The following is a 27816-nucleotide window of genomic DNA, read 5'->3' as shown; positions in this document are numbered from 1 at the left end:
GGGGACTGGGTTGGGCGGGGGCTGCACTGGGAACAGAGGTCCCCCCCCAAATATCCATCATTAACCAACTTTGCACCCATCCCCCTCCCCTCCTCCAGACTCTTTGCTGGGCTTTCAGTCTTACAGACTAGCTGAGCGGGGGGGGGGGTGTTTGTGTGAATACTGGGGCCCTGCACCAGTAGCAGGGGTGGAGGGAGTCTGGCTCCCTGCCGGTGGGAGAAGAGGGGCGGGGAGGCTCATCCCACAAGGAGCTGCCTGGCAGCCCATGTGTGTACACTGTCCTGCAGGGCTTGCCTTAAAAGGTCTCTGCCATTTGCTCCCGGAGCAGGCACCACGCGCCTCTTCCAGTTGCCAAATTTGGCGTGACTCAGGCAGTGAACCGCCGGGGAGGGGGGTGTCCGGGTGGGGGACACAGGGAGGAGGCCCCGGGGCTCGCTCTACTAGAAATGACGTCAAAGACCGGGAGCGGGCAGCGCAGGGAGGGACCGTGTTTCTGCGTGTGTCACTGCGGTAACCTGAAGCCACTTCCTCTCCGGAGGGCCCCGAACTCCGGTGCTCACTCCCCTTCTGTAGAAACAGAGCCGAGCTCGAGGAGCTGCCAGGGCCCACTGGGGAGCTGCCGGCTCTGCTTGACGGGGGATTGCTGGTGCCCCCCCCCTTTCTGGTGCCATCCAGGGAAGGGCCCCAGTTCCACCCCAAGGCCTAGTCTGTGCACAGCTTTAACTAGACCGGTCCCCCCCAGTGTGGACGCAGTTATACTGGTATAAAGACACCCATTCCCATATGGGACGAGGAATAAGCGATGCCGGTGTAAGGCGCCTTAATACCAGCACATCTGTGGCCACACTAGTGGTTGGACGGTGTAACGATGGACACAGGTACTGGGGACCACGGCCGTGTAGGCCAGGTCTGAGTGACGGGAAGCAGCCCTGTGATGTGATCCATGTAGCAGGGAAAGCCCTGCTGTCCCCAGACAGAGAGCCCCTGGATGTCACATTGCAGGCTCGGGGCGAAGGAGCAGCGTGGGGCTGTTGTGTGTGGGGTAGGGAGTGGGGGAATGTTGTGGGGCTGTTGCCCAATAAAGCATCAAAATTGAACAAAGGAAATCTGCAGGCACCACCCTCAGCCACATGGTAACCCTGGGTAACAGGGCACTTGGGGTCATCCGCAGCACTGCTTCTGACATGCTGTATGACATGGGAGTCATTGCCCCTCTCTGCCTCAGTTTCCCCTCCCACCCTTCGTCTATTTTGCCTGGGAGTTCTTTGGGGCAGGAGCTGTCGCCCATCCTGTGTCTGCACAGTGCATGGCACAGCAGGGCCCTGATTGTGGCTGGGGCCGCTAGGTGCACCCGTACTCCAGATAATCAATAGTAACCCATAGCACAGCGAACCGAGCTCAGGGCTTTTGTACGCTAAGGTATTCATCCAATAGCTTGCAGTTGGTATTTCACACCCTCCCTCTTCTGCCCAGCAGGGTCCCCCCAACCCATCTCCACTTTCCCAAGCATCTCGGTGCCAAGGGAAGCCTGTGCCAATCACTCACTCCTCACCCTCCCCTGGGGAGAAGGCTCTGATCTCCAGGCACATGTTCCCTTCCATAGAGCCAGGGTTAGTGGGAAGATGGGTCCCAGGTGGGGAGAAAGTAGTTAACTCCTGTGAGTCAGGAGGGTGTAAGATTGCACAGTGGCCCGGGGTTGGGGGGGGTGCATCTGCCACCCCCTTGCAGCAAAGTCACTGGGACCCCCTCCCCCACACAGGACAGTGGGAGCAGAGCTCCCCTCCTTTCTCTGCCAGGCTGCCCGGCCCCACAGCATCGGGTGCCAAAGCACAGGTGCAGGTGGGAGGGAAGTGAAGTATTTTCAGTTGTGACAGGAAGAAGGGGCCCTGGCTGCAAGGGCGGTGGAGGAAGGGAAGCTGCTGCCTCCCACGCTGTCACACAAAGGCACCCCTCCGCCCACCCCCATGCTGGCCAGCTGAGCGCTGGAGCTGTTCGGAGCCACCTAAAGAGGATGTGAGCTCAGGCAGGCCACCGCGACTCAATGGCTGCATCGCCTTGACAATCCCCCAGCCTCTGTTGGCCAGAGGGGGTGAGAGTCCACCTTGATCCAGGAAGCTGGCCTGCTGATCCCCAAACCCACACATGGGAACCACCCAGTGCATGCTCATGGGCCTCTGAGCTGCCAGGAGGAGAACAGAGGGCAGAAGGGAGAGAGGCAAGAGTCAGCTGGAAGCAAAGCCAGACCCACAGGGGAAGGAAAGTAGCAAGCACCGAGTGTGGCGAAAGCTGCAGAGCGTGCAAATATCTGCAATGTGCAAAGAGCTGCAACGTGCAAGCAGCTGCGGGGGGCTGGGGGGTGGAGGACTTGTGCAAGGAAAGAGACAAGAAAGCATTAGCCATCCCCGTGTGAAGAAGCAGGAATCGCAGTCTTGTGGGTCCCCAGCACCCCCCTCGGCCTCAGCTTGAATAAAGGGGCAAGCAAGTATCAGACGCCCATGACCATGGTTCGTTGGGGGTGTCTTCTCAGTACCGTGTCCACACATTGGTATGGAGGCTGTAGGCCCAAGTCGCTCTCAGAAGGAGGATGCCAGTCTCTGCTGGACACTGGCTAAGGGCAAGGAGTCCTGGCGAGACCCAAGGAGCCGACGCTGCACCCCTGTGGGCTGGGATTACTCAGCGGGCCATGAGTGTATCGGAGAGCGCTGTCTCCCACAGATGCTCTCGGGCTGCAGTTAGCGCTCTCCATGCCGTGCTGTGCATGGCTGGGCCTCGACCCCCACCCCCCACCCATGACCCCCGGTGGAGGAACCAATGCTGAGAGCCCACAGCCTGTCACCTTGCCCTCTCCCTCGCCACACCAGGGAGGGCAGTCAGCCCTTAGCACAGGTTATTCTGGCAATCCCCATGTGGCCCTATTCAACAGACAAAGGAAACGTTATTACCCCTATTTTACAGATGGGGAAACTGAGGCATGGGTTTAACTGAAGTGACTTGCCCAAGGTCACACAGGGAGGCAGAGACAGAGCTGTGAACTGAGCCCAGCTCTCCTGAGTCCCAGCCCAGGATCCTACCTATAAAGCTAGCCTTGCCTGCCGTGTGCCGCCTGTTCTCATCGGTTCCCTATCACTGGCATTCCAGCAGTGCCTACGCCATGCCAGGCATGGTGCCCGCACACGCGACATGGCGCTATCCCTGCCCTCAGGCGTTGGAGCAAAGGGCAAACCTGAGCAAAGAATTCAGAGCCTGCAATCCATCGAATTGGGGCCCCCTTCGGCTCACGTCTGAGCTGCGGCAGGGAGCTGAGGGCTCTACCTCCCTCGTCCGTCCCCTGCGTGCTCGGGGCCTGGCACCTTCGTCAGCATCATCCGCCCTCCCTCCAGCCTAGGCGTCCCGAGGCCCTTCACAGAGAGGCGGGGCGGAGGTGAGACAAGAAGGAGACATGCTAGACATGAAGAAGGAACGGGAGAATTAATGATGGTGACTCAGGAGGTTGGACAGTCCTACCACCGCTCACCTGACGGCGCTCGCGTGTACAGCCGGGAGCACCCAGCTCTGAAATGCAGCCACCTCTGGGGGAGGCCGTGGCAGCTGGTCAGGAGCTGCACAGTGTTTCCGGGAAGGAAGCAACGGTGCCCCCTGTGGTCCAGCTATGGCAGGAGGGCCAACAGGTGGTCCTTCAGCAAACTGGCCAGTCCCTCTCTGGCCCCCTGCTCTCCTTCCACATTGGAGCCAGCAGTGCCCCCCACACCCCAGCCCCTCCTGCCCCATTATCCTGTACCTAAAGGGCCTTTTGACAGCAATGTGGTGTGATTTCATAGGGAATGCCTCCAGAGGTCCCCTTCGCACTCAAGCCAGGTGTCCCGTTCCCCCCGAATCCTGTTCCCCCACCTGTCCCCTCCCAGCTTCCACTCCCCCCCCAGCCCCCAAGCTGGGCTCCCACCCACCTCCCAACCCTGCTCCCCCTCCTCCCTGGAGCTGGGCTTCCTTGCACAGGTCAGCAACACTAGTTGCAAAGGCAGGAGCTCCTCCAGTCACAGGTGGATCCCTGCTCTGGCACAGGGTAAGTTTTTGTCCCTGGCATTGTTCTAGGCGGGGGGGAGGGGTAGTTGTTGCCAGCATGGGGGCAGGGGGTGGGGGTGGATAACCAACGGGGGGGCTTGAGGTGAGGGACGTGAGTTCTGTGTCCTGCTTTGACGCTGCCACGCTGCCAAAACTCAAGAGTTTGAAACCAGAGACTCCCCTCCCCAGTGTCACCCTGAAAGATGGCACCCTGGCTTGGAGATGGTGGGGGGTGTCTGGCTCAGCCTTGGGCAGCATCTCTCCTGGCCTCAGGGTCCCATTGCCATCCCCACATCCACCTAGGGAGACTTTGCACTGGGGCTCCAGCGGCAGGACCCTTTGATGGCAGGTTTGGGGGGGGGCATTGGGCTGGCAGCCTCTAGGGATGGCACCTTCCCAGATGGAAACCCCCCCTTTTCCCCCCACCCCCAGCAGGAGCGAGTTGGCTGGCTGGAAGGACGCCGCGTTCTGGGCCACCTGGACGTGGGCTGTGCGAGGCGGCCAGCTGGCTGGGGGAACACTGGGGTTGGGGGGGAGATGGAGGTTGGCTATGGATGGGAAGCAAATTAGGTTATGGGGGGGCACTAGGTCTTGGGCATGTGTGCACCCTAAAGGGGAGTGCAGCCTGTGTGGGAACCTGCCTCTTCAAAAAGCATTTGTGCGTGTGTGTGTGCCTGTGCATGCATGCATGTGGTGGGGGGGCTGTGCATGCATGTGTGGGTGAGTGGCTGTGCATGCATGCATGTGCGTGTGTGTGTGTCAGTGCATCTGTGTATATGTGGCTGTATATGTGTGCGTGTGTTTGTGGCTACTCATGTATGGGGGGTCTATGCATGCATGTGTGTGTGTGTGCAGCTGTGCATGCATGTGTGTGGGGCTGTGCATGCACAGTGATGCCCCAGAGCTGCTTCCTCCTACAGCCCTGCTGGAGCCTTTCCGGCCACAGCTGGTGGGTGGGGGGAGGGTGGTTAACGCAGGTGCCCAGCTAGCAAGCCAAGGCCTCCTCCTGAGAGGCTCTTACCCCATGGGTGCTCCACATCCCCTGGCGTGGGGGCTGGAGAAGCCATCCCAGCTGGCTTGGCTGCGAGCTATGGGAGGGTCCCACTGAAAGGGGCTCAACGCTCATGCCAGGCTGAGCTGGGGCGGGTGCTGGGCACAGTGAGTGGCATTCCTGGAAACAGGGCTGCTGGGCCCCTCACCAGAGCTGCCCTAGAAAGACCCTGGCAACCCAGCCTCCTGGTCGGGGCGGGGGGGCTAAAGGGGGGTTCAGGCCTTTCACCATACCTTGGCCAGGGCACTGGACTGGGGCTCAGGAGACCTGGGCACGAGGCCAAGCTCTGTCAGCGATTTACAGGGCTCCCCTGGGCCAGGTGCAGCGGGATCTCCATGTGCACGGTGCCTATGGAGGCGAGCGGCAGTGACTAGGTGGCTGTCAGCTCTCACCCTCCCCCGGCTTCCTGCCCTCTACCAGGAACACAGACCCTGGGCCAAGCGTGCAAGGCTTGTGCAAAGGATGCGTGACGCCCAACTGCTCCTCGATTGCAGTTTCCTCCTTCCGGCCTGTCGAACCCCGGCTTTCCACTAACCTCTCCGGTGCGGGGCTGTGACTCCGAGGTCAGCCCTGGGAGTGTGGGTGGTGGGAGGGAAATGACTAGAAAATAAACCCAGGAGTTATAAATCCACAGCTGTGGCTTTGTTTGTGGCCAGCGAGTGTGCTCAGGGATTGGGCTGGCACTGCTAGGTATTCCAGCAACCACTGATGCACTAAGCCTGCCAGCCTACGCTGCTTCACCCTCATGTCAGAGCTGGGGAAACTGAGGCACGGAGTGGGGGGAAAGTGACCGTACTCAGGTCACACAGCAAACCAACAGGACTAGAACCCAGGAGTCCAGCCGCCTTGTCCCTTGCGCTGTTAAGAGCCCCGCTGAGACCAGTGCTCAGAATCACAAGCTTTCCGCCTCTCGTGCCAAAACGCCGCTTTCTGCAAAGGCAGAAGGTTGAAGTTCTTGTCCCCTGAGCGCTGACAGCCGGGAGCTCAGAGCCACCCTCTCCCCCCGGCCCAGGGTGGGTAGGCCCAAGCCAAAGCCAAATGGACAATGGGGGGAATGAGCTTCATCAGGCCCAGCTGGTGGAACCAGAAGGTCTCCACCTCACAGCCAGTCCCTGCTAGAAATGTGTGTTTGACAGAGGCGGGCGGGCCAGTGCCCAGCCTTGGGGGGGGGAAGGTCATCGGGAGAGCAGGCCAGGAACTGGTTTCCCCAGTTTGTTAGTCATCCAGAGGAAGGATGGTTCCTTCTGGGCAGGAAACTGGGCTAGGAGTCAGGAGACGTAGAGGGCTAGTCCCAGTTCCCCTGGTAGGATTTACAAGCCCTGGGTGCCTCCAGTTGTGTAACCAGGCTAATGATCCTTCCCCCCGGCCCCCCTGGAGGCTTAGGGAAGTTGCTTCCCCTTTGGCTACTCAGCCTGTGGGCTATTCAGGGCAGGGCAGGAATGGTTCTCGCACCTGGCACTACAGGGCCTTGATCTCCGCCGGGGCCGCGAGGGGCGCCCGGGATATTCACAACAAGGATCAGAGCAGATGGGGATGGAAAAATCGCCAGCCGGTCCCAGGGCAGCCGATGGAGCCTGGCTCCACTGCCAAGGGTGACCCTAAGCAGGACCTTCGGGAGATGGGGTCCTGCTCGAGGGAGGCTGTCACTCAGCTCACCCCCAGGGGGAGGGGAACTGGTTCAGGTTTCTCTTCCTCATGCATGACCCAGGCCGGCGGCTCAGGCACCGCCTGGGTGAGGAGGTTGCACGCGCGGTGACTGTAAGAAACGGCGTGGGGGGGGAGTTGTCGTTACAGTTTCTCAGCAAGCTGGCTCCACAGTTTCCAGATCTCACACACTGAAACTTGCACCTAGTCGCTCAGCCAGCCCACGGGCCACTTCCCCAGGGGCAGAACAGGCCAGGCCGTCGCTTTGAAGGGCAGCGGCCACTTGGCCCAGGCACCTGCCCTTCCGGACATGCCCCCGCACCCGCTGCAAAGGGGCTTGCCGGGGGCACGGCCCTGGGGCCCTCCAGCGGCTGGGCTGGCTAGTTCGTTCAGGCATCGATGGGGCAAATCACTGCCCTGTTTCAGACACGCTGATCGGTCCGTCAACGCCCCCTCCGGGTCGCCAGGCGATGACGCACCGAGTTCATTTGCATGCAGCCACCCAGCATGCTTTAGCCAGCAACAGAGCTGGTGCTGGAAGTACTGGGAGGGGACGGGGGAAAACCCTGACCCAGGAGCACTGACGTGGCCTCTTACACAAGGGTTACTCACCCGCGTCTCACGTCTCCAGGGTGGTAGCAAGCATCAGTCAGGGAGGCAGGGGCTGCACTGGGAAGCGAAGCCAGCAAAACGTGTTGTGTGTGTGTGTGTGTGTGTGTGTGTGTGTGGAGGGCGGGGGCTGAAGTGGAAAGACACACTAGGCCAGATCCTCAGCTGGAGCTGGCTGTATCCCCCCAGCAAACATAGGCCTTGTGCACACCAGCCGGACCAGCTGGGTTATTTACCCTTCATTCCCCACTTCCTCCCACCCCACGCAGTCCGGTCTTCGCAAGCTGCGAGTGAGCCAGTTACCCCTGGTCCCCTAAGAAGGCTGCGTTGGGGGTAGCTCAGCCAGCAGAGTGCCTGCAGGGACATGCTCCAGGACCGCAAACCCACTCCACTGGCGTGGCAGGACAGGACCCTCCGGTCAGCCGACCCGGCTCTAAGCAAGGGCAGGTGGCACAGTGGTTAAAGCTCCAGCAGCCGCCCTGAGTCCTGTCCCACCAACTGGAGCTGTTGACTGACAGTGCAGACGAGGCCTTGGGGCACAATCAGATGAGTGAGGTGGAAACCACATGCCACCATGGGTCTCTGTCCATGACTGTAACACTTCCTGCAGCGGGATGCCTTACGGACTAGCAGAGGGCGACATCAAGCCTGCAAATCCAGGCTGCTTAGCAGGAAACAGCCACCACCTGGTATGATGTGGGGGAGGCACCCTGGGGATGCCCCCCGTCTTTTGGGTCTTATAAGGTCAAAGAGGACAATGGCCTGCCAAGCATCCTAGAAGGAAGAACCCCACACCAGGGGACTACCTGGGGCCCAGCTGCACCCCTCATGTATTACCACCGGTTCTGCACCCCAGCGAGGACGGCATCACTTTGGGCACAAACCAGGGGCCTGCAGAGTTTAACCTTTGAGTCTCTTCAGCTTGAGCTGAAGGGTCAGACACGGGAGCTGGGGGCCTGTATGAGACTTCCCCCCCCCCCCCATGGCTCCGGCAAAGAGGCCGCTTAGTTGCGCACATAGACCAGTGGGCACCTGGGCACCAGAACTGCATTAATGCCCCCAAGAGCTGGTGCCATTGGTCTAAAGCAGTTGAATCACCACAGCCACGCATCACACACAGAGTAATTGGTTCCCCACAGGAGCAGCTGGACAAAGCCTTAGCACGCCCTGCATTCCATGTCCCCATATCGCCCCACAGAGGAAGGGTTGTGAGCCAGGGACGGTTGGTCGCAGCAACTCCCTGGCTGGGCTAGGATAGGATCCTTTCTCTGCTAACCTTGAGAAAGTCCAGGGTCATTCAGAGGCAGGCAGAGCTGTCCTTGCACCCGTGGAAGGGCAGGGCCCCTTCCCCTTATGAGTTTATTTGCTTAGCTCAGTGGAATCACATGCAAAATGAAGAGACAAACTCCATTCACTCTCCCAGGCTAGGGAGCTCTCAAGGAAGCTGGGTGGGGACAGCAGGCATGCAGGAGTGGGGGGAAGACATAGGTGGTCCAACACAGATGACAGCTTCATTCCAACCCAACAGGGCGGGGGCCTTAGCAGCAGGGAGAGAAGTGACCTCAAACCCTCCCCCTTCATTCCTCCAGGTGTAAAGTCAAAAGAGGGAACAGGCCTGGCCAACCCCCTTCCTTCCCAGTGGTACTGAGTTCAGTTCTCCCTCTCCCCTCCTCCCCAACTAGACGGTGACTAATGAGAAGGGGGAGGATGAGGGAATCACATCCCCCTTGCGCCTGTGGACGGACACACACACAGACTGACAAGCATGTCCATGTACGCACCCAAACAACACAAAGGCAGCCTATTAAAGAGGACCGATCAAAGTTGGCCCCCTCAACCCACCCCCAAAATATCTCCACAGTCCAGAGAGCAGCAAAGTCTTAAACAGTCTCAGCTCCGATTCACCAGTCCCGGCCCCATGTGCAGTCAGAAAAACTCTCTAGCTAGGTACTGGCCCCTGGGCACAGTAGTCTCTGAGTGCTGGGAGGGATTTGCACTTCCCATCACCCCGCTGGGAGGTAGGAAAGGGCTAGTGTCTGAGGCACAAGACGACTTGAGGCAGGGAGGCTCCACCTGAGCCACAAATCAAACCCAGCTCGCCCATGTCCCATTCTGCCCCCTAAATGGGCTCCCCACCTTTTGCATTGGTCAGGATGCCTTTGCAGGACCATTTCCACTCGCGCCCAGCCAGGGTGAATCGCAGGGGCGCGCTCGTTTGCTCCCGTGCAAAGACACAGTGGAGAAGGGAGGCCCACGCACTTTGCCCAGGTGTACGCCCTGACACAATCCAGGCCACCCAGCCAGCTCCCTGGGGAAGAGAAAGTAGACACTCAGCCGGCCACATGCCGCTCAGCTTCAGCGCAGGAGCTTTGCTCTGGGCAGGACCGCAAACAGCAGCTCCACCGCCACCCGAAGGCCCAGGCTACTTCCACTGCAGCAATGAGAGAGGCGTCTCGGCCTGACTGATGCACAGTGGGTTCATTCTGTGTTTATTATCTTTTAAATCATTATTTTTTTATTTTATTTAATACAAGTAACTTAAATGAGGTGATATAACATGAATACCCTCCCCACACACACACACCCGCGCACACACCCGCGCACACATGCACACACTGGAGAAGGTTAATGCTTTTCCCCCCCTCCCCATCATGGGATTTTTCCATTATAGATTTTTTTTTTGATTTTTTTTTTTTTTTTAAAAAAACCCCAGGCCAAGAAGGGGATGATGGCAGGAGCGCACACACCGTACAAAATAGTACATTTAAATATTGAATTCAAAATTTAAAAAACAAAAACAAAAAACTACAGCAACACGTACAAAGGAAGTTCACAGCTGGGGAAAACAGGATGTGTAATGGTGTCATGTGACCAGAGGGGGCGGGGTCCCATCACGACTCGGAAAGTGGCCGAGCCAATCAGCTAGCACCGAGGCGCTAGAATAATGGTCCCGTGATGCTGAAGGAATGGACGTTACTGAGGACTTGGTTAATACACAATAGAAAACCTGACGACACGGGTGGGGTTCTTGCTACAATTGTGGGGGATAAAGAAAAAGGGGGGGCTGTTTTTTTATTGGGGGGCACAGCAGTATCAATACATTTGGGGAGAATTGATTAAAAAAAAAAAAAAAACACAAAAAAACCCGAAACCTACAAGTGAGTTTAAAAACCAAAAGGACCCAGAATCCGGCGCCAACTGTGCTCCTGCCTGGATTTCCAGGGCACTGTTGTTCCAGCCATGCCACAGTCCCCATCTCCCTCAAACAGACATGCTACTCCAAGATGCCCCCTTAGGGCACCCGTATGGGCATTTGTAGAGCCTGCTTCCCCCTCCCCCTAGCTAAAGAAATAGCAGGGTGGGAAACAGGGCCACACGTGGTACCCAGCTAACAGGATACACTAGTGGCAAAGTTGCTTCAAGTTTTTCCTTTCATGGGACAGGCAGCTGCAGAGGGGAGAGCGCTGGGGGAATACAGCAGTAGAAACCCAGACCAAGACGCCTCAGCTCTAGCATTTCTAACCCCAGACAAAGGCTTAGGCCCTGAGCAAGACCAAAAGGCAAGGGGGTAGCCCCTCCCTACCGCCTTTCGACTTGGAGAGGGAAATAAAGCTGGGGGAGGTGAGGGAGGGGGTTTTGGAAATTAAAAGCACCAACTCCTTTCAGCCCCACTTTGGCCTGAATTAACTCATTCACCAGCAGCACCCTTTGTTCTGCAGATAACATTCCAACTTGAATCCCCTTGGAGGGGGGACAAAATCAGTTGTTTTCCCAACCCCCACCCTCCTCCCCATGCTATCTTCAGCTAACCATGGTTCAAGGGCTCCTGTCTCTCCCCAAAAAGTTTGAGTTAATGCTACCAAAAAAAAAAAAAAAAAAAAAAGGAAAAACCTCAGAAAAATCCACAGGGGCTGCTACTTTCGTTCCCGATTGCCCCCGCTCATTCATATTATTTAAAGTTTATTTGCATCCATACCACCCAAATTTTTAAAAAAAAAAAAAAAAAGTAAAGATGGAAAACTTTGATCTTCCCCCCTCCCCCCACCCCCTCCTTTCCCACCCCTCCCCCAAAACACACACAAAAAAGACTTTTACAGACAAAAAACACATCACGTGGGGTTTTCTATTTGCACAGATCTCCTGACGGGGAAGGAAGAAAAAAAAAACAAATGGACAGGAAAAAGGATTTCTACAGTCTAGGCAACACTAGGTCAGTACTGGCTCAGTCAAGTTATTAATGTCTATAAATATTAGCCCCAAGGCCTGCAAACAGCCATTACCAAGTACTGGATTTTATTTTATTTTTTTTCTTAATTTTCCTTTTTTAAGTTAAAACACACAACCAACAGCTGGGTGGAAAAAAAAACCTTCTGAAATTAAAAAGTTGGTCTCTACAGCAGAGGGGAAATCTATTTATTTTACCCTCCCTCTTCCATAGAAAATAAAGCAAGCCACCTTTGCTGCCGCAACGAGTCAGAATTAAGTACACACACACACACACACACACACACACAAAACCCTAACAACCAAAATAAAGGATAGAGCTATTGCATTGTAATTTACAATGCAAAGCAGGGGGTGAGGGTTGGGAATAAAACTGGGAGGATGCCCATAGCATCTCCTCTGAAGGTCCGTAACAGAGATCTCCAAAAGCCAGCACAAAGCTGTTACTGGGGAGGACGGGGGAGAGCTGCCCCGGCACTACTTCACAACTGAGACCTGTAAAGTGCAAGTGGGTTCTGCAACCTAACTGTGTGGAGTTGGGACAGGGTTGGATTGGTTTAAAAAAATTAAATTAAAATTACAAAAAAAAAAAACCCAAACAGCTGAGCAATGCTACATATAAAGAGGAAAGGAAAAATAAACAGCCCCCAAATTCTGGGATCCCACATGGCCCAAGCATGCACAGCTGCCCTCCCCATGCCCCCCCCCCAAATATATATATAGTGAGCACCAGGCTCTGAGCCCACAGGGAGCGCTTGCTTGTACTGTGCATGCTTGGGTCTTTCACAGCGAAATGAGCAGCTTTGATAAACCACAGTTCCCCTCTCCCATCTGACGAGCAAGCACTCCGCTCTGCAAAAAAGTAGGAAGTCTGGAGCATGTTCATTCGTCAGACATGCTCCGTTCAGTTTCTCGTGCGTTGGCTTTATTGGTTCGGCGGCGGTGTAAGGCAGGCATGTTAGAGTCCACTTATTATTCAAACGGGAACAAAAACAAAATCCAGTTCGCCAGCTTGAAACTCCAGCGCTTCATCTCCCCGCATCATCCGTCCCGGAGAGCTCCCTTTCCCTACCCTCATCCCATCCCCTTCCCTCTGAAAACTAAATCAGGAACAAAAAAACCAAAAAAAAAAAAATCAAAAAAGTGGGGCAACCCCGCCACGCTTTTCCGACAGACGTCACCCAGGTCTGCCCCAGGCATCTGGCGAATACAGAGGAGATCCGAGCAATGGGACTGAAGAGACGAGAGTCCTGGCTCTCCCCGGCGGGGTCTGTCCCGCCACAGGCCCTGTTCGTTCATATCAGCCTGGGAGGCGGGGTGAGTGTCTACGCTACGACAAATTCCGATTTCAGGTCTGCCTTGACTTCAGGCTTCCACACTGAATCCTCGAAGTCTAGGTCCAGGCTGCCTTCGCTAGACACGCTGCTGTTGCTGTTGGTCCGGCTGGACTTGCGATTTGGCAGCCAGTGGTACGGGGCCCGGGCGTCCCGCCGTGCCTTCCGACGCAGCCTCTTCTGCTGCATCAGCAACTGCAGGCGCTCCACCTTGCAGCGGGTGGCGCGGTTCTCGGTCTGCCGCAGACGGTCACCTGAAGCCACAGAGCAATCAGGGGCAAGTGTTAGTTTTATGGGTTCACATTTGGAGTCTTGCTTACGTTACTGCAGCTCCCGGGGGCTCCCACCATGATCGGCGCCGTACAGCACATTGCAAAGCCATGGGGGCAGGAATCTCCCTTGCTAGCTCAATAGATTATTATCTCCACTTTACAGATGAGGAAGGCAGATGCAGAAGTGCCCACCCCAGTTTCAGTGGGATTTATACATGCATCAGCTCCTCAGATGCATAAAGGGGATAGATTCAATGAATAGGGGTCTGGAACAGCTTCTGTATGAGGAGAGATTAATGAGACTGGAACTTTTCAGCTTGTAAAAGAGACACTGAGGGGAGGATAGGATAGAGTTCTATAAAATCATGACTGGTGTGGAGAAAGTGCATAAGGAAGCATTCTTAACACTCCTTCTCATAACACAAGAACTAGTAGTCATCCAATGAAATGAACAGGCAGCAGATTCTAAAAACAAAAACAAACAGGAAGCGTTTCTTCACACAATGCAGTCAATCTGTGGAACTCCTTGCCAGAGGATGTTGTGATGGTGAAGACTAACCGGGTTCAAAAAGGAACTAAATAAGTTCATGGAGGATAGGTCCATCAATGGTTATTAGCCAGAATGGATAGGGATGGTATCCCTAGCCTCTGTGTGCCAGAAGCTGGGAGTGGGCAACAGGGGATGGATCACTTGAGGATTCCCTGTTCTGTTCATTCCCTCTGGGGCACCTGGCATTGGCCACCGTCAGAAGACAGGATACTGGGCTAGATTGATCTTTAGTCGGACTCAGTGTGGCCGCTCTTATGTAACTACCGCCCTTCCGCCCCTTTGAAAATACCTGCCGAGGAGACTTGCCCAAATGGCAGAGGTGGAAGTGAAAAACACCTCACAACAATCAAGCATCCCAGTTCGAGAGCACCGTTCAGCAAAGGATCTACAAGCACTGCATGAACCAGAGTCGAGAATTATCCCCTTATCCACAGATGGGGAAACTGAGGCGAGGAGCGGGAACAATTTAATACTAGACCTGGCAGAGCACTAAAAAGACATGCTAGAGGGAACCATGTTGCCTTTTTTGATCCAATAGGTCTTTTAAAGTGTTACAAGGTCACCTGGTAGGTCAGCGGCAGAACTGGGACTAGAACCGAAGAGTCCCGAGTCCCAGCTCCTTGCTCCAACCACTAGATGCCATTCCTCTCCCAGAGCTGGGAGCAGAACCCAGGAATCCTGGCTCCCAGTCCCCCTGTTCTACTTCCTGGATCCCACCACCTCTGGCAGTCTAAGGAAAGTTCAAATTCTAGCATCTTTCCTACCAGCACGATCCCAAAGGAGAGGGAGAAGCTGGACCAGGAACTGAGACGGCTTAGGGCAGCAACTGTGATCAGAAACTCCCGCTGAACTGCCATGCGGCCAGAGGCCATGCACTGAAGACTCCCCTGCCTGGCCATCAGGAGTGATCCCGCCCCAGTGCCAAATGGTCTCTAGCTGCCCCACTCCCAACTGAGTTCCTCTGAGCTCCCCCACTCTGTTCAGTCCCTACCCACCAAAGAATTATTAACCCCTCCCAGAATACAGGCCAGAAAGCTTCATTCCCAGACATGTCCCAAAATCGACACAAATCTCCCCAATTCACAAGCAGTGTCATGTTTGTTTTATCGCCATGGAAACAGCAGGGGGTTGGGAGAGGAAACATACCCCCTCCCATACACACACCTTCTTCCTTCCTATACCCAAAGGATAAATAGAGCATGGTGTGTCGGGGGGGGGGGGGCAGGACACGGCTGGGAAAGGAGAGCCATTTTGTACAGGCACGTCCAGCTCCCAGCATTCCCCCTCTTCCCAGTGACCCATGCAAAGCACACCCAGTTTGATCACTGGTTCTGGCTGTACCAGACCCCCCTCCCCCCAAATCTCCGCTTCAGCCCCCCAAAATGCCGCTATCCCGGGCCTCCAAGAGGCAGACAGACAGGAGACTGCACAGCAGTGGGAAAGAGCCTGAATCCACAGCCTGGCCTCAGCAGAGCGGGGAGGGGGCTATTAAGACCCCCCCACACCCCTCCAGGCTGGATCCCACCTCAAAACAGCTTCCGGGGTGGGGGCTGCTGCAACCAGTGCCACCCACAAAGGAGAAGGCCCCACAGTGGATGAGCCTGAAAAGGCTGGTATGGAGGCCACAGAGATCATGGGGCAGCTCTGTTTCCGGGGAGGAAGGGGTACAGGGTGGAAGGAGTGGGCAGGGACGCTGCTCAGGTGCTCTCCCTGTGAAGGGAGAGATTGTGCCAGGGGCAGAGGTAGGTTTGTTGGGCATTTTAATGTGGGGGGCTCCCCCTTACTGAGTGGAACAGAAGCCACTGGCTGCTTCCCACCCACGCCCCTCCGTCAGGAGCGCAAGCTCTCGGTGCCGGGGAGAGGGCGCGCCAGAGAGCGAGTGCCCTGCTTGGTTTAGCAGCGAGTGGGAGGATGAACAATTGCACATTTATAGATACGGGCTTCAGTGCTGGAGAAAGAGGAAAAGAGGATCCCACTCAATAATAAACTTGGCCATGAAAGCAGCTCTCTCTCCCCCCAGCGCCGGGGGAGGGGAGGGAACATGTGGCACCAGGTGGGGTGGCGAGAGACAAAGATGGGATTACAGCAGATCAGTTCTGCAGCCTGGCAGAGAGGGAACTAGAACTGACGAGGCCCCGAACAGACAAGGACGGTCATTGTGTGTGCGCGTGGGGGCGGGAAAACGGGCCGTACAGAACCAAAACAGAAAATATGGGTTCCTTGTTTCCCCCATTACAAGGAGGGGAATCAGTTCTCCCTGGTCTCTGTGCCTTGGTTTCCCCACCATCTGTGAAGCAGGGGTAGCACTCTTCCAGCTCTGGGGGGGGAGGTGGCTAGGAGGAGAAGGCTGGACATACTGGTGAGGGGCTCCAAGACTGGACTGTCAGGGACTTGCGAGAACCTAGAGGCTCCAGAGAGTTAATATTCCTTATCTGTATTGGGGGAGGGCCAGAGGCTCCAGTCCTGTGGTGTTAGGCATTACCCAGACACAACAAGGCTCTCCTGGACCCATGGCATGTCCAATCGCAAGTCATCCATCCCAAACCCTAGATCCAAAGCACACACCTGCTCAGGCTTCTGGGGAGGGGGGTCCCCAGGTGTGATCCATCCCACTTGGCCCCCCAGCTGTTTTCTGTTGCAGGGTCCCGATAGCGGCTCAGCTAAGAACCAGGGGTGCAAGAGAGCCCCGTGGCAGATGGGGAACGGGGCCCTGAAATCAGTTCCCCTCAGCTACAGCCACACCAAACCTCTCCCCTGTAGCTACTGCTAAGCCGCTCCCTGCCCATTGGCGGCTGCTCTTGCCAGAGCCCTCCCACCAGAGATCCCCTCAGCGCCCCCCCCCGCCGAGACCCCCTCCAAATGCTACTGATGCCTCAGGCCCCCTTGCTGTCTATGGCTGCATCAGTGGGCGGAAAGGCACGCTCGGCATGCACAAGCCTTAAATATTTAGGATCCCCTCCGGGGGGAAAGGGAGGAAAAAAATCCCTGCAGAGATACTAGCCCTGTTTGTCTGGCATGCGAGCCAGCAGGGCGCTGTGGATAGCCGGCTAAACACAAGCAACAGTGTTGGTTTGTGTGCCTGCCCTCCCCCCTTCCCTCCGTGAGAGCTCTCTGAGCAACTTCCCCTGCAGCCAGCAATGCAGAGAGACAGTCTGGGCCAGATCCGTCCTCACACAGCAACGCTACTGTTCCCAGGAGCTCAGGACTGCTGAGTACGTGGCTAGGGGTCACCGGGGCTGGGGTGATTGCTCAGAGAGAAATGGAGAACTGCCCTCCCTCCCTCCAGCCCCTACCACGGATATGCCAGCTGCAAACATGTCTGAGCCAGGTTCTAACACAGGGCAGAAGGGATTTGCAGGGTGAGGGTGTCTATGAACCTTGTTATTAAGCCCCCGGGGTGGAGGAGGTGGAGCATTATCTCCCCTCTCTCACACGCTAGAGTTTCACACCCATGCCAGAACTGGTGCCAGATCCTGCACTGGCGCTGAGCAGGCTCTGGAGAAGCCCAGTTAAAAGGGTTCTAGGCCATGATGCAGCTACCAGGCTTTACAGCCCATTTCAGACTGGGCTATAAAGTTTATGTAGCCCTATATAAAGCCCTATATAGCCCTTGTCCATCCTGGGAGAAGGACAAACAGGTGACTACATGTTAAATCTGCCCCATCCCTCCCCCCTTTTTTTTTGCTGGTCAAACACTGTTTCACCTTGTGGTGTAGATGGGACCAGTTGCATGCAGACCCACGTGGATGCCAACATTTCTACAGTGTGGACAGTCCTTGGAAGCCAGCTCAGCCTCAGATTAGGACTGCCACCTTTGAGACACAGAAAACCCAGCCAACCTCAAGGGTCCCCCTTAACGTCTGCCACCCCACTTCTTAGCTCTCCCTGCTGGCGAGCCCCCGGCTCTGTCCCGCTTCCCAGGCAAGGGGGTGACAAGAGGAGCCACCGGGGTTGGGCAGGTTGAGGGCCGAGCACGCAGAATGGGACCCGGCCGTGCTCCCAGCCACGTGACGTGCAAAGCAGCGGCAAGATGGCTGGGTGGCCGTGCAGCACGCAGGCGCCATGGGCCCCAAGTGAAAAGAACCCAGCCTATTGTATCTTTTCACCAGCAAGGACAGTGCAAAAGCAGCTGGCGGGGGGGGGGGGGGGAAATAGAGACTGGGACAGCCCCGAGTCCTCCAGCAGCAGCCATGTTTCAAGATGGCTGCTGTGGCCTAGTTCCCATCCCACCAGGCCTCGCTCAGGCTCTCTGGGAGCGCTCGCATGCGACTTTCGGGCCCCAACGAGCTCTTGTTTGCATTGGCTGAGAGGCAAAGATCCAGTGGGCGGGGGGGACAGGGGGGAGGCGCAAAGAATTACATTTGCACAGCACAGCACCACACGGCCCCCGCCTGGGGCTTAGGAAACGCGAGTGACTTCCAGTTTCAGTTCTTTTCTCTAAGCAAATCATTGCAGAGAAGGAACGTCGGGGCGGCCAGGAGTCCTGGCTCCCTTCCTGCTTCGAGCAGTGCAGGTGTATGAAGGGGAGCGACTGCTGGGGGGGAAGGGGGGGAGGAGAGACGCTACTTTCCACGCCTGAGCAAGTGCGTCTCAGACACACCCTATCCGCCGAGCCCCTCCCTTCCACCCAGCACCTGCCCCAGTTTCAAACCCCTATTGGGAAGAGGACAGAGGGCTGTTCCCACAGCCCCCCCGCTGTCCCCCCCCAAACACAGATCATCTCCAGCGGAGAACCTCCCATTTCCTACTCTAACCATTCATGGAGCTTTGCAATGTGTGTGCACGTGCATTTAAAGGGGGTCCCAGAATCAATAGCTTACAAAAGCATCCTCCACCCTTGGGTAACGATGGAGGGTGAATTAAATGGGGGTGGGAGGAGGAGTTGGGTCCCCGCCCCCCACAATCACACACAGAGTTTAAGCAGCACAGATCAGGGGGCATGGGAAGAGGCTGGAAGCAAGGTGTGCAATGTTATTTCAAAACAAATCAGTGAAAGGCCCATGACCCCTCCCAAACCCTAGGAACGGGGTGGGGGGCAGCTGGAGTCGGCTTCCTGCAGGGCTCACCACATTTCCAGCCCCTGGAGCAGGGCCTTTGTTGTTGCCTCTTCCCCCCCCCACCTTACCCCCCTTCTTCTTCTTCTCCTCCTCCTCCCTCTCTCCCCCTCAGTTTCTTTTCTGTAGCGCCCACCTCCCTGCGCCGGAGCCAACTGAACAAACAGAGCAGGGAAGCTGGGGTGGATGGAATGCAGCTTCCCCCCCACCGCCGCTCTGGGGGGTCGATCCCAGCAAGGGGGGCTTGAAAGGACTTTGAGAGGGGCTGCAGGGGGGTGGGGAAGGAAGCAGCATTGCTCCAAGTGGAGGAGGGGAGCTCACCCTGAGAGGCCTCCCCGGGGATCGCGGAAAAGGAGAACGTAGGAAGGGCTGAAGCCAGAGGCTGGGGTTTGCAAGGCAGCCTGCAGCAGTGACCTTGGGAAGGCAGGATGGAGGGGAAAGGAAAGGAGAATGGAGAGAGATGGAGGGAGATTGGAGGACGACACCCCTCCCCCCCGCACCCCTCAGGGCCCCACAAGCAGAGAGAGATCCCGAATCCTGCCCCAGCCCCGGGCAAGCAACCGCCAGCATCTGGGCGGCTCGGAAGCTGGTTGGTCGCCACGTCTCATTTCTCTATCCCCTGCCAAGAGACGCTTCCCTACGAGGGAGGGCAGCTGCCCGGCTCACATGCCGGTGACGTCCCCGGGCGCAAGAATCCTGCTAAGCCCTGTTCGGCGGCTCCAGCGTCACGAAAGGAAGAACAAGAAGGGGGCGGGAAGGAAAGAAATTAACTTTCTGGGGATGGGAGGGGGCGGCATAGGGCCCAAAGCTCAAGGTGAATAAAGAGCTGCTCCCTGCAGATAAGTGGAGGCTTCCTACACACATACCCCAGCTGAGCCCTGCCATGGGAACGGGTGGGCGGGGTGGAGACAGGGCCCTGCCTTACCAGCCACATACACAGCCTCTTACCGACGCTCTGCCCTTGGAGGGACCTCAAAGCCCTTGGCTGGCAGCACATGGGTTTGGCTGCAGGAGCCACCCCACCCCCACCCGTGTGTGATGTCAGGAAACGGTCCCACACTGAGGAGGAAACTGAGGCACAGATAGGGCGAGCCACTTGGCCATTGTGAGCCATCAGCGAAGCTGGGAATGGAACCCAGGAGTCCCGACTCCCAGTCTCCTGCTCTAACCACTGGATCCTGTTCCACTCCCAGAGCTGGGGATAGAACTCAAGAGTCCTGACTCCCAACCCTGTGCTCTGACCGACCACTAGACCCCACTGCCTCCACACAGGTGCCTGAACAGACTATGCCAATGGCTTGTCTGTGGCAGCTGCAAGGCTCATGAGCTTCTGCAGAGGCGGCAAACTGGATCGGGGCTGGGGGCACACATCTGACTTCTAGGATCCTGTGTAACCTAGGGCAGGCCCCAGCTCGGGAAGTGGCGAAGTCCTCTCCAGGCAGATGTCTGGCTGGAGTCACTTAGGAGCACCCCAAAGCTTGGCACCCGGACAGAGGGCTCTGCCCCCAGCAGGGCGAGGGGTGGGAAGTATATTTTCAAGTCTGCCAGGAAGAGAAAGCAGGATTGTTTTGTGTTGACCCAACACACAAACCCTCCCCCCCATTTCTATTTCTGCAGCATGTCCCCAGCCTACAGCTTCCTCAGGGCCAGGCCAAAAATGCCAAACCAGAGGCCAAGTGCTTTCTTCCCCACCCCTCCCCAACCAGCCTCCCTGGCTCTGAATGAGGCCCTTTGTCTCGCCCTGGATTTAGACGGCAAGTGGAGAAGGGGGTGTGCGTATGTGGCTGCATTGTAGCTGGAACAGAGGCGAGAGCAGCAGGGGACAGACAGGAGAGATAGAAGGGAAAGAAGGAAGTGGGAGGAGATGGTGGCCTGCTGAATGAGATCAGAGGAAGGGATAAAAATCTTTCTGCACCAGGAATTGCCAGGAGGGGGTGGGCGCAGAGTCACCCCCATTCCAGGAGTCCTCCAAAATCCGCGCGCGCACGCACACCCCAGGCCAAGTTACCCATTGGTAATGCCACCAATCCAAACGGAGTCACAACGCCAGCACAGAACACAGTTCAACGAACATACAACAAACAAACAAAAAAAAACGGCCAGATAATTCTGAGAAGAGTTCAGCCAGCGGCCACAACCGGGGCCAGCGCTTGGTTCCCCCATTTTAAACATCTAAGTGGGGCAAAAGTTTCCCAAAGGCATTAAGTGCCCACTGTATGCAGAACAGTCCTCAATGTCACCAACTGTGCCAAACAGTGTTGGAGACCTACAATGGGACATGCACGTGTTCCTTCAGAACCATGCCACCAAGCCTCAAGGTCACACCTATGAACGCCAACTTATTTATATCACAGCTAACCTGATCAGACTTAGGACCCCTCCCCCCTTAATGGGTGCTGTACACACACATGTGTTCACAGCCCCTGCCCTTGAAGAGCTTCCACAATCCTTAGCCAAGATTCTCACAAGTAACTAGTGATTTTTGCGGTGTCCCCCGCCTTCTGACTGGGGATACCTAGTAGCTAGGGCACAACAGTGGGACTCAAGAGACCTGGGTTCTATTCCCAGCTCTGCCATGGCCCTGCTGGGCAACCTTGGGCAAGACTCTGGGCCTCAGTTTCCCCATCTGTGAAGGGTAGGAGGGAGATCATAAAACCAACCTCCTTTGTAAGGCACTCAGAGATCTATGGATTAAAAGTGCTAGGTAGTATAACAGAGGGACCTGATCTTCAAAAAGTACCCTTTGCAAATCAGATCATGTTGCACTCCCAAAATTCACCAGGGAAAATCTTGGCTCTTCATTTTAAGTCTTAGGTTTTAAAATTTTATATTATTTTTAAATGCCAGGACTAGTTTCCCCATCCCCCTGAGTCCAATTCACCAAACAGGAAGCGAAATTGACAGTGTCTTCTTCCAGTGACAGAATTTGGCAGCTTTTAGAACCCCATTTGAGTAATCAGCCAACTATAGCCCCTGCCCATTGAATGGGTTAACACAAGCCATGTGGTTTTCCACATTAACTCACTGAGGCAGGCACACACACACACACACACACACACACACACACACCCCCTACTAGGGTTGAAGGGGAAAGGTAAACACACAGATAAGAAACAGGTAAATAGGTTTGCAAATGCCCTAAGGAACCACTGAGCCCCTTAACTGCACGGATGAGATGCAAATTGGGGGCAAAGAGATTTGTTTTTTTTTTTTTTAAAAAAGGAGAGAAACTTGCACATTAAATGCATAGTCCTCAGCTTGCCCATTGGAGGGTGAGAGCATTGATACCAGGTCCCTCCAATGAAGCGATTATGCATCACTCCAAATCAGTGTCTAGCCAAGAAATCATAGGAATAACAGTACATTTTAATAGGCAAATCACAAGCAGAGGATCTAAAGATAATAGCACTGTAAGATTGTCAGGGCAGGGACCTTCCATTTCTATAGGGCCAGATCCTCACTGGTATTTTGGCCCCCTAGCTTCCACTGGAATCAAGGAATTAGGACCCTAAACACCTTTGAGCATGTGGGCTATTGTGCCTAGCACACTGTGTAAACAGAGCCCTATCACACACCCACCCCCCCAGTCAATCAACACCCTCCACTGGTTTCATTATTCTGCTGTTAAGCCTTCTGCAGTCCTTACAGACACTGCACGGGGTCCTAGGCGAAGACGCTTTCGGAACAAGATGGCAAAGGGTCAGTCATTAAAATAAATAAATAAGCAAACAAACAGGCTCTCTTTACTCTGCAGCAGAGGGTGGAGTCTGAGCGCAGGCAGCTCTACCAGGGGAGTTAACCCTTGGCTAGAAGTGCTGGGGTTTCAACCAGAACCAGGCTCAATCTCTTGGCCTTCTTTCGGCGAAGGGTAAATCATGGTACTTGGGAACACTCTGCTTTTCACCCTCCCCTTCGCTGCCCCCCCTTCCCCGCCAGTTGGCTGGAAGCCCCATCAGGACAGTTACAGAACAAAGAGGCAGACGGAACCGGATACACAGAGGAAGTGAATCGGAGCAAGCAAATCCCAGTTAGGGACCCAGCCTCCTTCCTTCCCACCCCATCACCCACACTTCCTCTGTCGTTGGCAGGAGCCCTGCATCCCATCAAGGACCTAGGCCTGGGGGGAAAGAGATGCAAAAGCCCCCACTTTTCCTTCTGAGCGCCGCACTGGCCTATTCCACCCAAGATGATCAGCAGAACCATCCTCCTGCCTCTGATGGCCTTTAACTCTCACTCAGCTGCGCCTCTGTCCACACACCACTGAAATCAGTGGGGTGCCAGGACCCAGCCAGCACTCTCAGCATCACACCTGTCTTGGGCCCATGGTGGGCCTGGTCCAGCCCAATTGCCATGGACATGTCACAGCTTCCCTAACAATGAGGCCTGCGGCGAGCAGCAAAGCCACAGCTCAGCTAACAGGGACAAGCAAACACAGCCACAGGGCATTTGGGGAGTCACGGGGCAGAACTCACCACTGGGCTTGCACATCCTGATTTGGCTCTGGCACTGGACCACGGAGTGCAGGGGCTGCGAGGCCACGGCGGTCGCGGACATCAGTTTCTCTGAGGTAGTTTTGCTGGCGGGGTCTGGGGAGGGCGGGGGTGAGGAGGGGGCGCACTGTGTCTGGCACCGCAGCTGCGTCAGGGACTGAGGCATGCCCTGGTAGTGCCGCGTGGCGCTCAGGAGGTCATTGAGGATCTGAAGGATGGTGCCGATATCACGCCGGGGCCGCCCGCTGCTGTCCTGGCAGTTGGGGTGCAAAGTGCCTGCAGGGGAGAAGAGTCGGTGGGAGGGGGAGGAAAAGGGTCAGGGGGATGCATCATGCCATGCTGCTGGTAGGGGATGCTTGGGGGGCAGTAGCTGAGCCCTACCCTTGACACACTCTGTCCCACCCTTCAGTGGCTCCCCATAAGCATCTTTGTGTTGCGGGGCGGTCACAGTGCAGGGCCCTGGGTCAAGGGGGGCAATGCACTGAATCTCCCAGGAAGGCTGGCAGCCAAAGCTGGCATGAGCTCCCATCACAGGCAGGATGCTGAGGTAGGAAGAGATGCATCAAACTCAGCTCTCATTAGCCACCAAAAGTTGTCCTCACTTGGCAACAGCTTCTGGTTACCACGCCAACCAACCCTGGCCTTGGTCCAGCCCTGGTTCTCCCCTCCCCATTGTTCTGCACAAGCAGCGTGAAATAAAAGAGACAGTTTCCAATTCCCCAGCCACGCACACCGGTGCTTGCCGATGACATCGCACCGGAACTGGTGAGAGGAGAATCGAGCCCACAGTCCCCTGGGCTCTCAACGTACCGGAGAAGGTCCCTGAGAAGACCCCAGGAGCGTGGTTAACGAAGCTCTCTATGACTGCGCCAGGCTTGCGGGATCGGCTTGTTGGGGCTGAGTTACTGCTGGCAGAATTGTTACTCCGGGTGCTACAGTCCACCTGGCAAGTGGCAGGAAAGAGAGACACTTATTAGCCATTAGAAACAGACACTAATGGGCCAGAAGGCTCCCACTAACCCGCAGCCACAGGGGCAGATCCTAGATCGATGGGTGGCTGGGGGAAAGAGTCCCACAACCAGACTCCAAAGTTACAATCTTATTTCCATGGCCAGCATAAGGCGCGAGATTTCTCTCAACCCTTTGGGACAAGGCAGTACCCACACCCACGCAGGGTGATCCCATAATCATCATTGTCCCTAGCTCTTAACTAGGGCTTTTCACCCACAGATCTCAAAGCACTTTACAAAGGAGAGCAGCGTCATTATCCCCATTTTACAGATGGGGAAACTGAGGCATAGGGCACTGAAGCAACTTGCTCACCCAAAAGTGGCAGAGCCAGGAACAGAACCCAGATTGTCTGCATACCAGTCTAACGCTATATCAACTAGGCCATGCAGTCACAGGGCACTTCCAAAAGCAATACCGGAAATCAGCCAGGTTTTAAATCTGCCATTGGCCAAGCCCCGTTCAAAACCATTCACAGTGAAGAAAAAGGATTTAGAGGGCATTCTCATTGCTAACATCTGCCTTACATTTGGGTCTTGAGCCTCCAAGACCCATGAACCCATTCGGGTCAAGAAACCCACTCACTCGGAAGGGAGCATGGTCTAGTGGTTAGGGCACAAGACGACCTGGGCTCTACTCCCGGCTCTGCTGAGAAACCTTGAGTTAAGTCACTTTCCCTTATCTGTGCCTCAGTTTACCCACCTGTGAAATGGGGATAATGTGGCTGCCTGCCTTTGGGAAGTGCTTGGCAATGAAAGGTGCCAGCCAAGGATTATGATGAGTCTGATAAGCAGTGATCCTATTTTGAGACCTGAGGGCTGCTGGATATTTCCTCCCATGGCAGGCTGGGGTTTGCCTTGGATTATAAGCATTTTGCAGTCAAAGCACAAGAGGCAGTACACAGACCAGACTGGATAGCTTCTCTCACACAGGGAAACCCTCTCCCCCAGCCAAAATCTAAAAAAGGAGACCTTTGCCATACGCTTTGCAATTTAAAAAAAACAAACAAACAAACCCTATGCCTATTTCTGGCACCATTTGCCTCAGGATCTCACAGCATTCGGAAAAATGTAACAAGGCCTCACAACACCCTCCTTTTATAGCTGGGGAAACTGAGGCATGGAGTTGGGATATGACTGGTTAGTGGCAGGAGTGGAAATAGACAGGTTCTCGTTCTAACCTCTAGAGAATAGTCACCTTCCAGAGCCAGAACTAGAACCCAGGAGTCCTGAGGCCCAGCTCCCTCCTTTTCTCTCCCCACCTAACTTATTTTTTTTTAAAGCCAGACTCACCTCTGAGCAGGAGGAGACGACGCTGCTGTTAACGGTTTGCGTGCTGGCCCCATGTGACCGGAACATCCCGGCTGTGACAGGGGCCGGGTGGGCGGCATTACAGTACATGGGTGTGGCCTGCGCCGAGGGGGTGGGGCTGGGGGCGGGGCTCTGCTGGCAGGTGGGCACCACCGGGATGCGGGCGAAGTTGGAGCTGGTGCCTCCGTGCAGCGTCCTGCACTGGGGGGTGGGGCCGGCCGCTGCCCCGGGCTCTCCCCGGCTGGCGATGACATGCCGATGCTGGAGTTGCCCTCCGCTCTGCTGAGCCGCCAGCTGGAGCTGCACGAACATCATGTGGTCACCGACTCGCAGGGCTAGCGTCAGGGGGGACCTTCCTGACAGGAAGTCATTGACCTGAGAAGAGGAGAGGAGTTAGGGCCACAGTCTCAATCGTGGTGCAGCAGCACTTGGGTGAGGTGGGGGCACCAGCAGAGTCCGACCCACTGCAAAGGGGCAGCAGAATGGTCCCAGGTGCAAGCGGTTCCAAGATATGGGGGTGAGGAATGGGGTTGCTTTGACTTTGCCAAGTTGTGCTGCCTTCTCTCCATTGCCCAGCTGTGCCCCTCTGGCCCCCAATTCAGTGAGGGAACAGGAGTCCTGGAGGGGGGCACCCATGAGCAGACTGATCACAGGACTAGGGGGACGACGGATGGGGGTAGGATCTGAAAAGACTGCTTTGATCATTTAGGGGTGGGGAGCTGGATTTGTGCTTCTGGGGAAGGTACTTGTCTCAGAAGCCATTAACCCCCCCCAAAACACACACCCACGCACACACAGTCTGTATCCCACTCTTCCTCCACCATGATCTCACCCCCCATGCCCCCACTTCCTTCTCCCAGCCCACGTATAGAAGGGCCGTGTTCCCTGCAGCAGGGCAATGGACCTGGAAGGAGCCTGCTGCCATCCCAGAGCCACATGGGCATCAGCACCCAGAGAGCTCCCACGACTGTTGACTGACCAGAAGCAGGAAAGGGGGAGCGTGCCAAGAGCCCAGCAGGGTGGGGGCAGCTGCCTCAGATAGGCAGGGGCCACGTCGGGGCTAAAACTGAGAAGCCAGGCCTTTTAGAAGGGGGACCCCCTTGCTCCTTAGGAGTTTCTAGCTGCAAGCTCCTCCCAGATCCCCAGAACTCAAGCAGGACACCGGGCAGAGGGCTACAGGGGGTGGGAGGGGACCCTGATGGGTTAAAGCTCACGGCCCTCAGGACTCGCCTGCCATATCTCATCCTTGCATGACCCATGGTGCCAGGGGAGCAACTGACGGAGGCGGCTTTTACAAAAATAAAAAACAGGGGAGAGTCGCCACCCCACCCTGGTGATAAACCTGCCCATACAGCCGCTCCCTGCAGTGCGCAGGAGATTAACCAGAGCTGGGCGGGGGGGGGGGGGGGGCCAAGCGGGACAAGGTCTAGCAGCGGGGGCTGGAATCCACCCTCCTACACACTCTTTATGGCTTTTACTGTGGACGCTTTCTGCCCACCCCCATCCCAGTGACACACGCACCCCTTTTCATTTGCACAGCTGTGCATTTGCATTTCCCTATAGCCTGAAAGAGGCTTCTCTTCCCCAGCGAGTCTAGCATCTGCCAAGCCCGCTGCACCTGAGACAGTGGCAGGGGACAGAGACAACAGCAAACAGTCATATGGGATGCCAAGAAAAGTCACCTCACTCCCTCCTTTCCAAGGAGGTCTCAGCCATTGCTAGGGGGTCACCCCCATTTTCCCTGCTCCTCGCCCCATCTTGGTCAATAGCAGCCCTTCCAGGCGCAGTAATATGACTTGGCTGGTACGTCCAGGCCTCCCACTACAAAGCACTACGTAAGGATCAGAGGGGCTACATCCCTCCAACCCAAGGGGCTAAGCACACTTCTTTCATGGCTAGGACTTGGGGCCAGTCCCTCAGCAGACTACTTGCCCTGTTCAATCACTGGATAAACCCAGTTTCTGGGCATGGGGGCTCATCTCACACACCCCCATGAAACAAAGGCAGATGACACGTTTGATCTTTAAAAGGAGGAAGGAAACATCTGGGTCTCCCATGTTTTGGAGGCTCCAACGCGAGACACCCAGGACTGTACCGTCTTCCAGAGATGCTGTGCACCCACAAGCACACCCAATGTCAACGTGAGCTGCCAGGGCCCAACACCCATGGCGCGGGTATCAACTCTGGGGACCAGAAACAAACACCCAGACT

At 56.0% G+C, this 27816-nt stretch overlaps 1 protein-coding gene across 5 annotated transcripts in view; it reads right to left on the bottom strand.

The window, feature by feature from the left end:
• Positions 1 to 7445: 7445 nt before the first annotated feature.
• MIDN (midnolin) overlaps positions 7446 to 27816 on the bottom strand; it is a 35722-nt gene continuing 15351 nt past the window's right edge. For 4 of the 5 annotated variants that reach the window (XM_038384174.2, XM_043502601.1, XM_043502600.1 and 1 more), the window contains exons 5-8: positions 25588 to 25980; positions 24098 to 24230; positions 23270 to 23563; positions 9848 to 13175 (exon numbers count right to left, since the gene is read on the bottom strand). In XM_038384174.2, the coding sequence (XP_038240102.1) occupies positions 12913 to 13175; positions 23270 to 23563; positions 24098 to 24230; positions 25588 to 25980 (1083 nt within the window). In that variant the 3' untranslated portion in view covers positions 9848 to 12912. Of the gene's footprint in view, positions 7464 to 9847; positions 13176 to 23269; positions 23564 to 24097; positions 24231 to 25587; positions 25981 to 27816 lie in introns of those variants that run through there. The other variant, XM_043502602.1, reaches the window with a different exon arrangement.

Source organism: Dermochelys coriacea, chromosome 25, assembly GCF_009764565.3.
Source record: "Dermochelys coriacea isolate rDerCor1 chromosome 25, rDerCor1.pri.v4, whole genome shotgun sequence".
Taxonomy (NCBI): Eukaryota; Metazoa; Chordata; order Testudines; family Dermochelyidae; genus Dermochelys; species Dermochelys coriacea.
The sequence above is the reverse complement of the archived record's forward strand: the minus strand, read 5'-3'. Positions and strand labels throughout refer to the sequence as shown.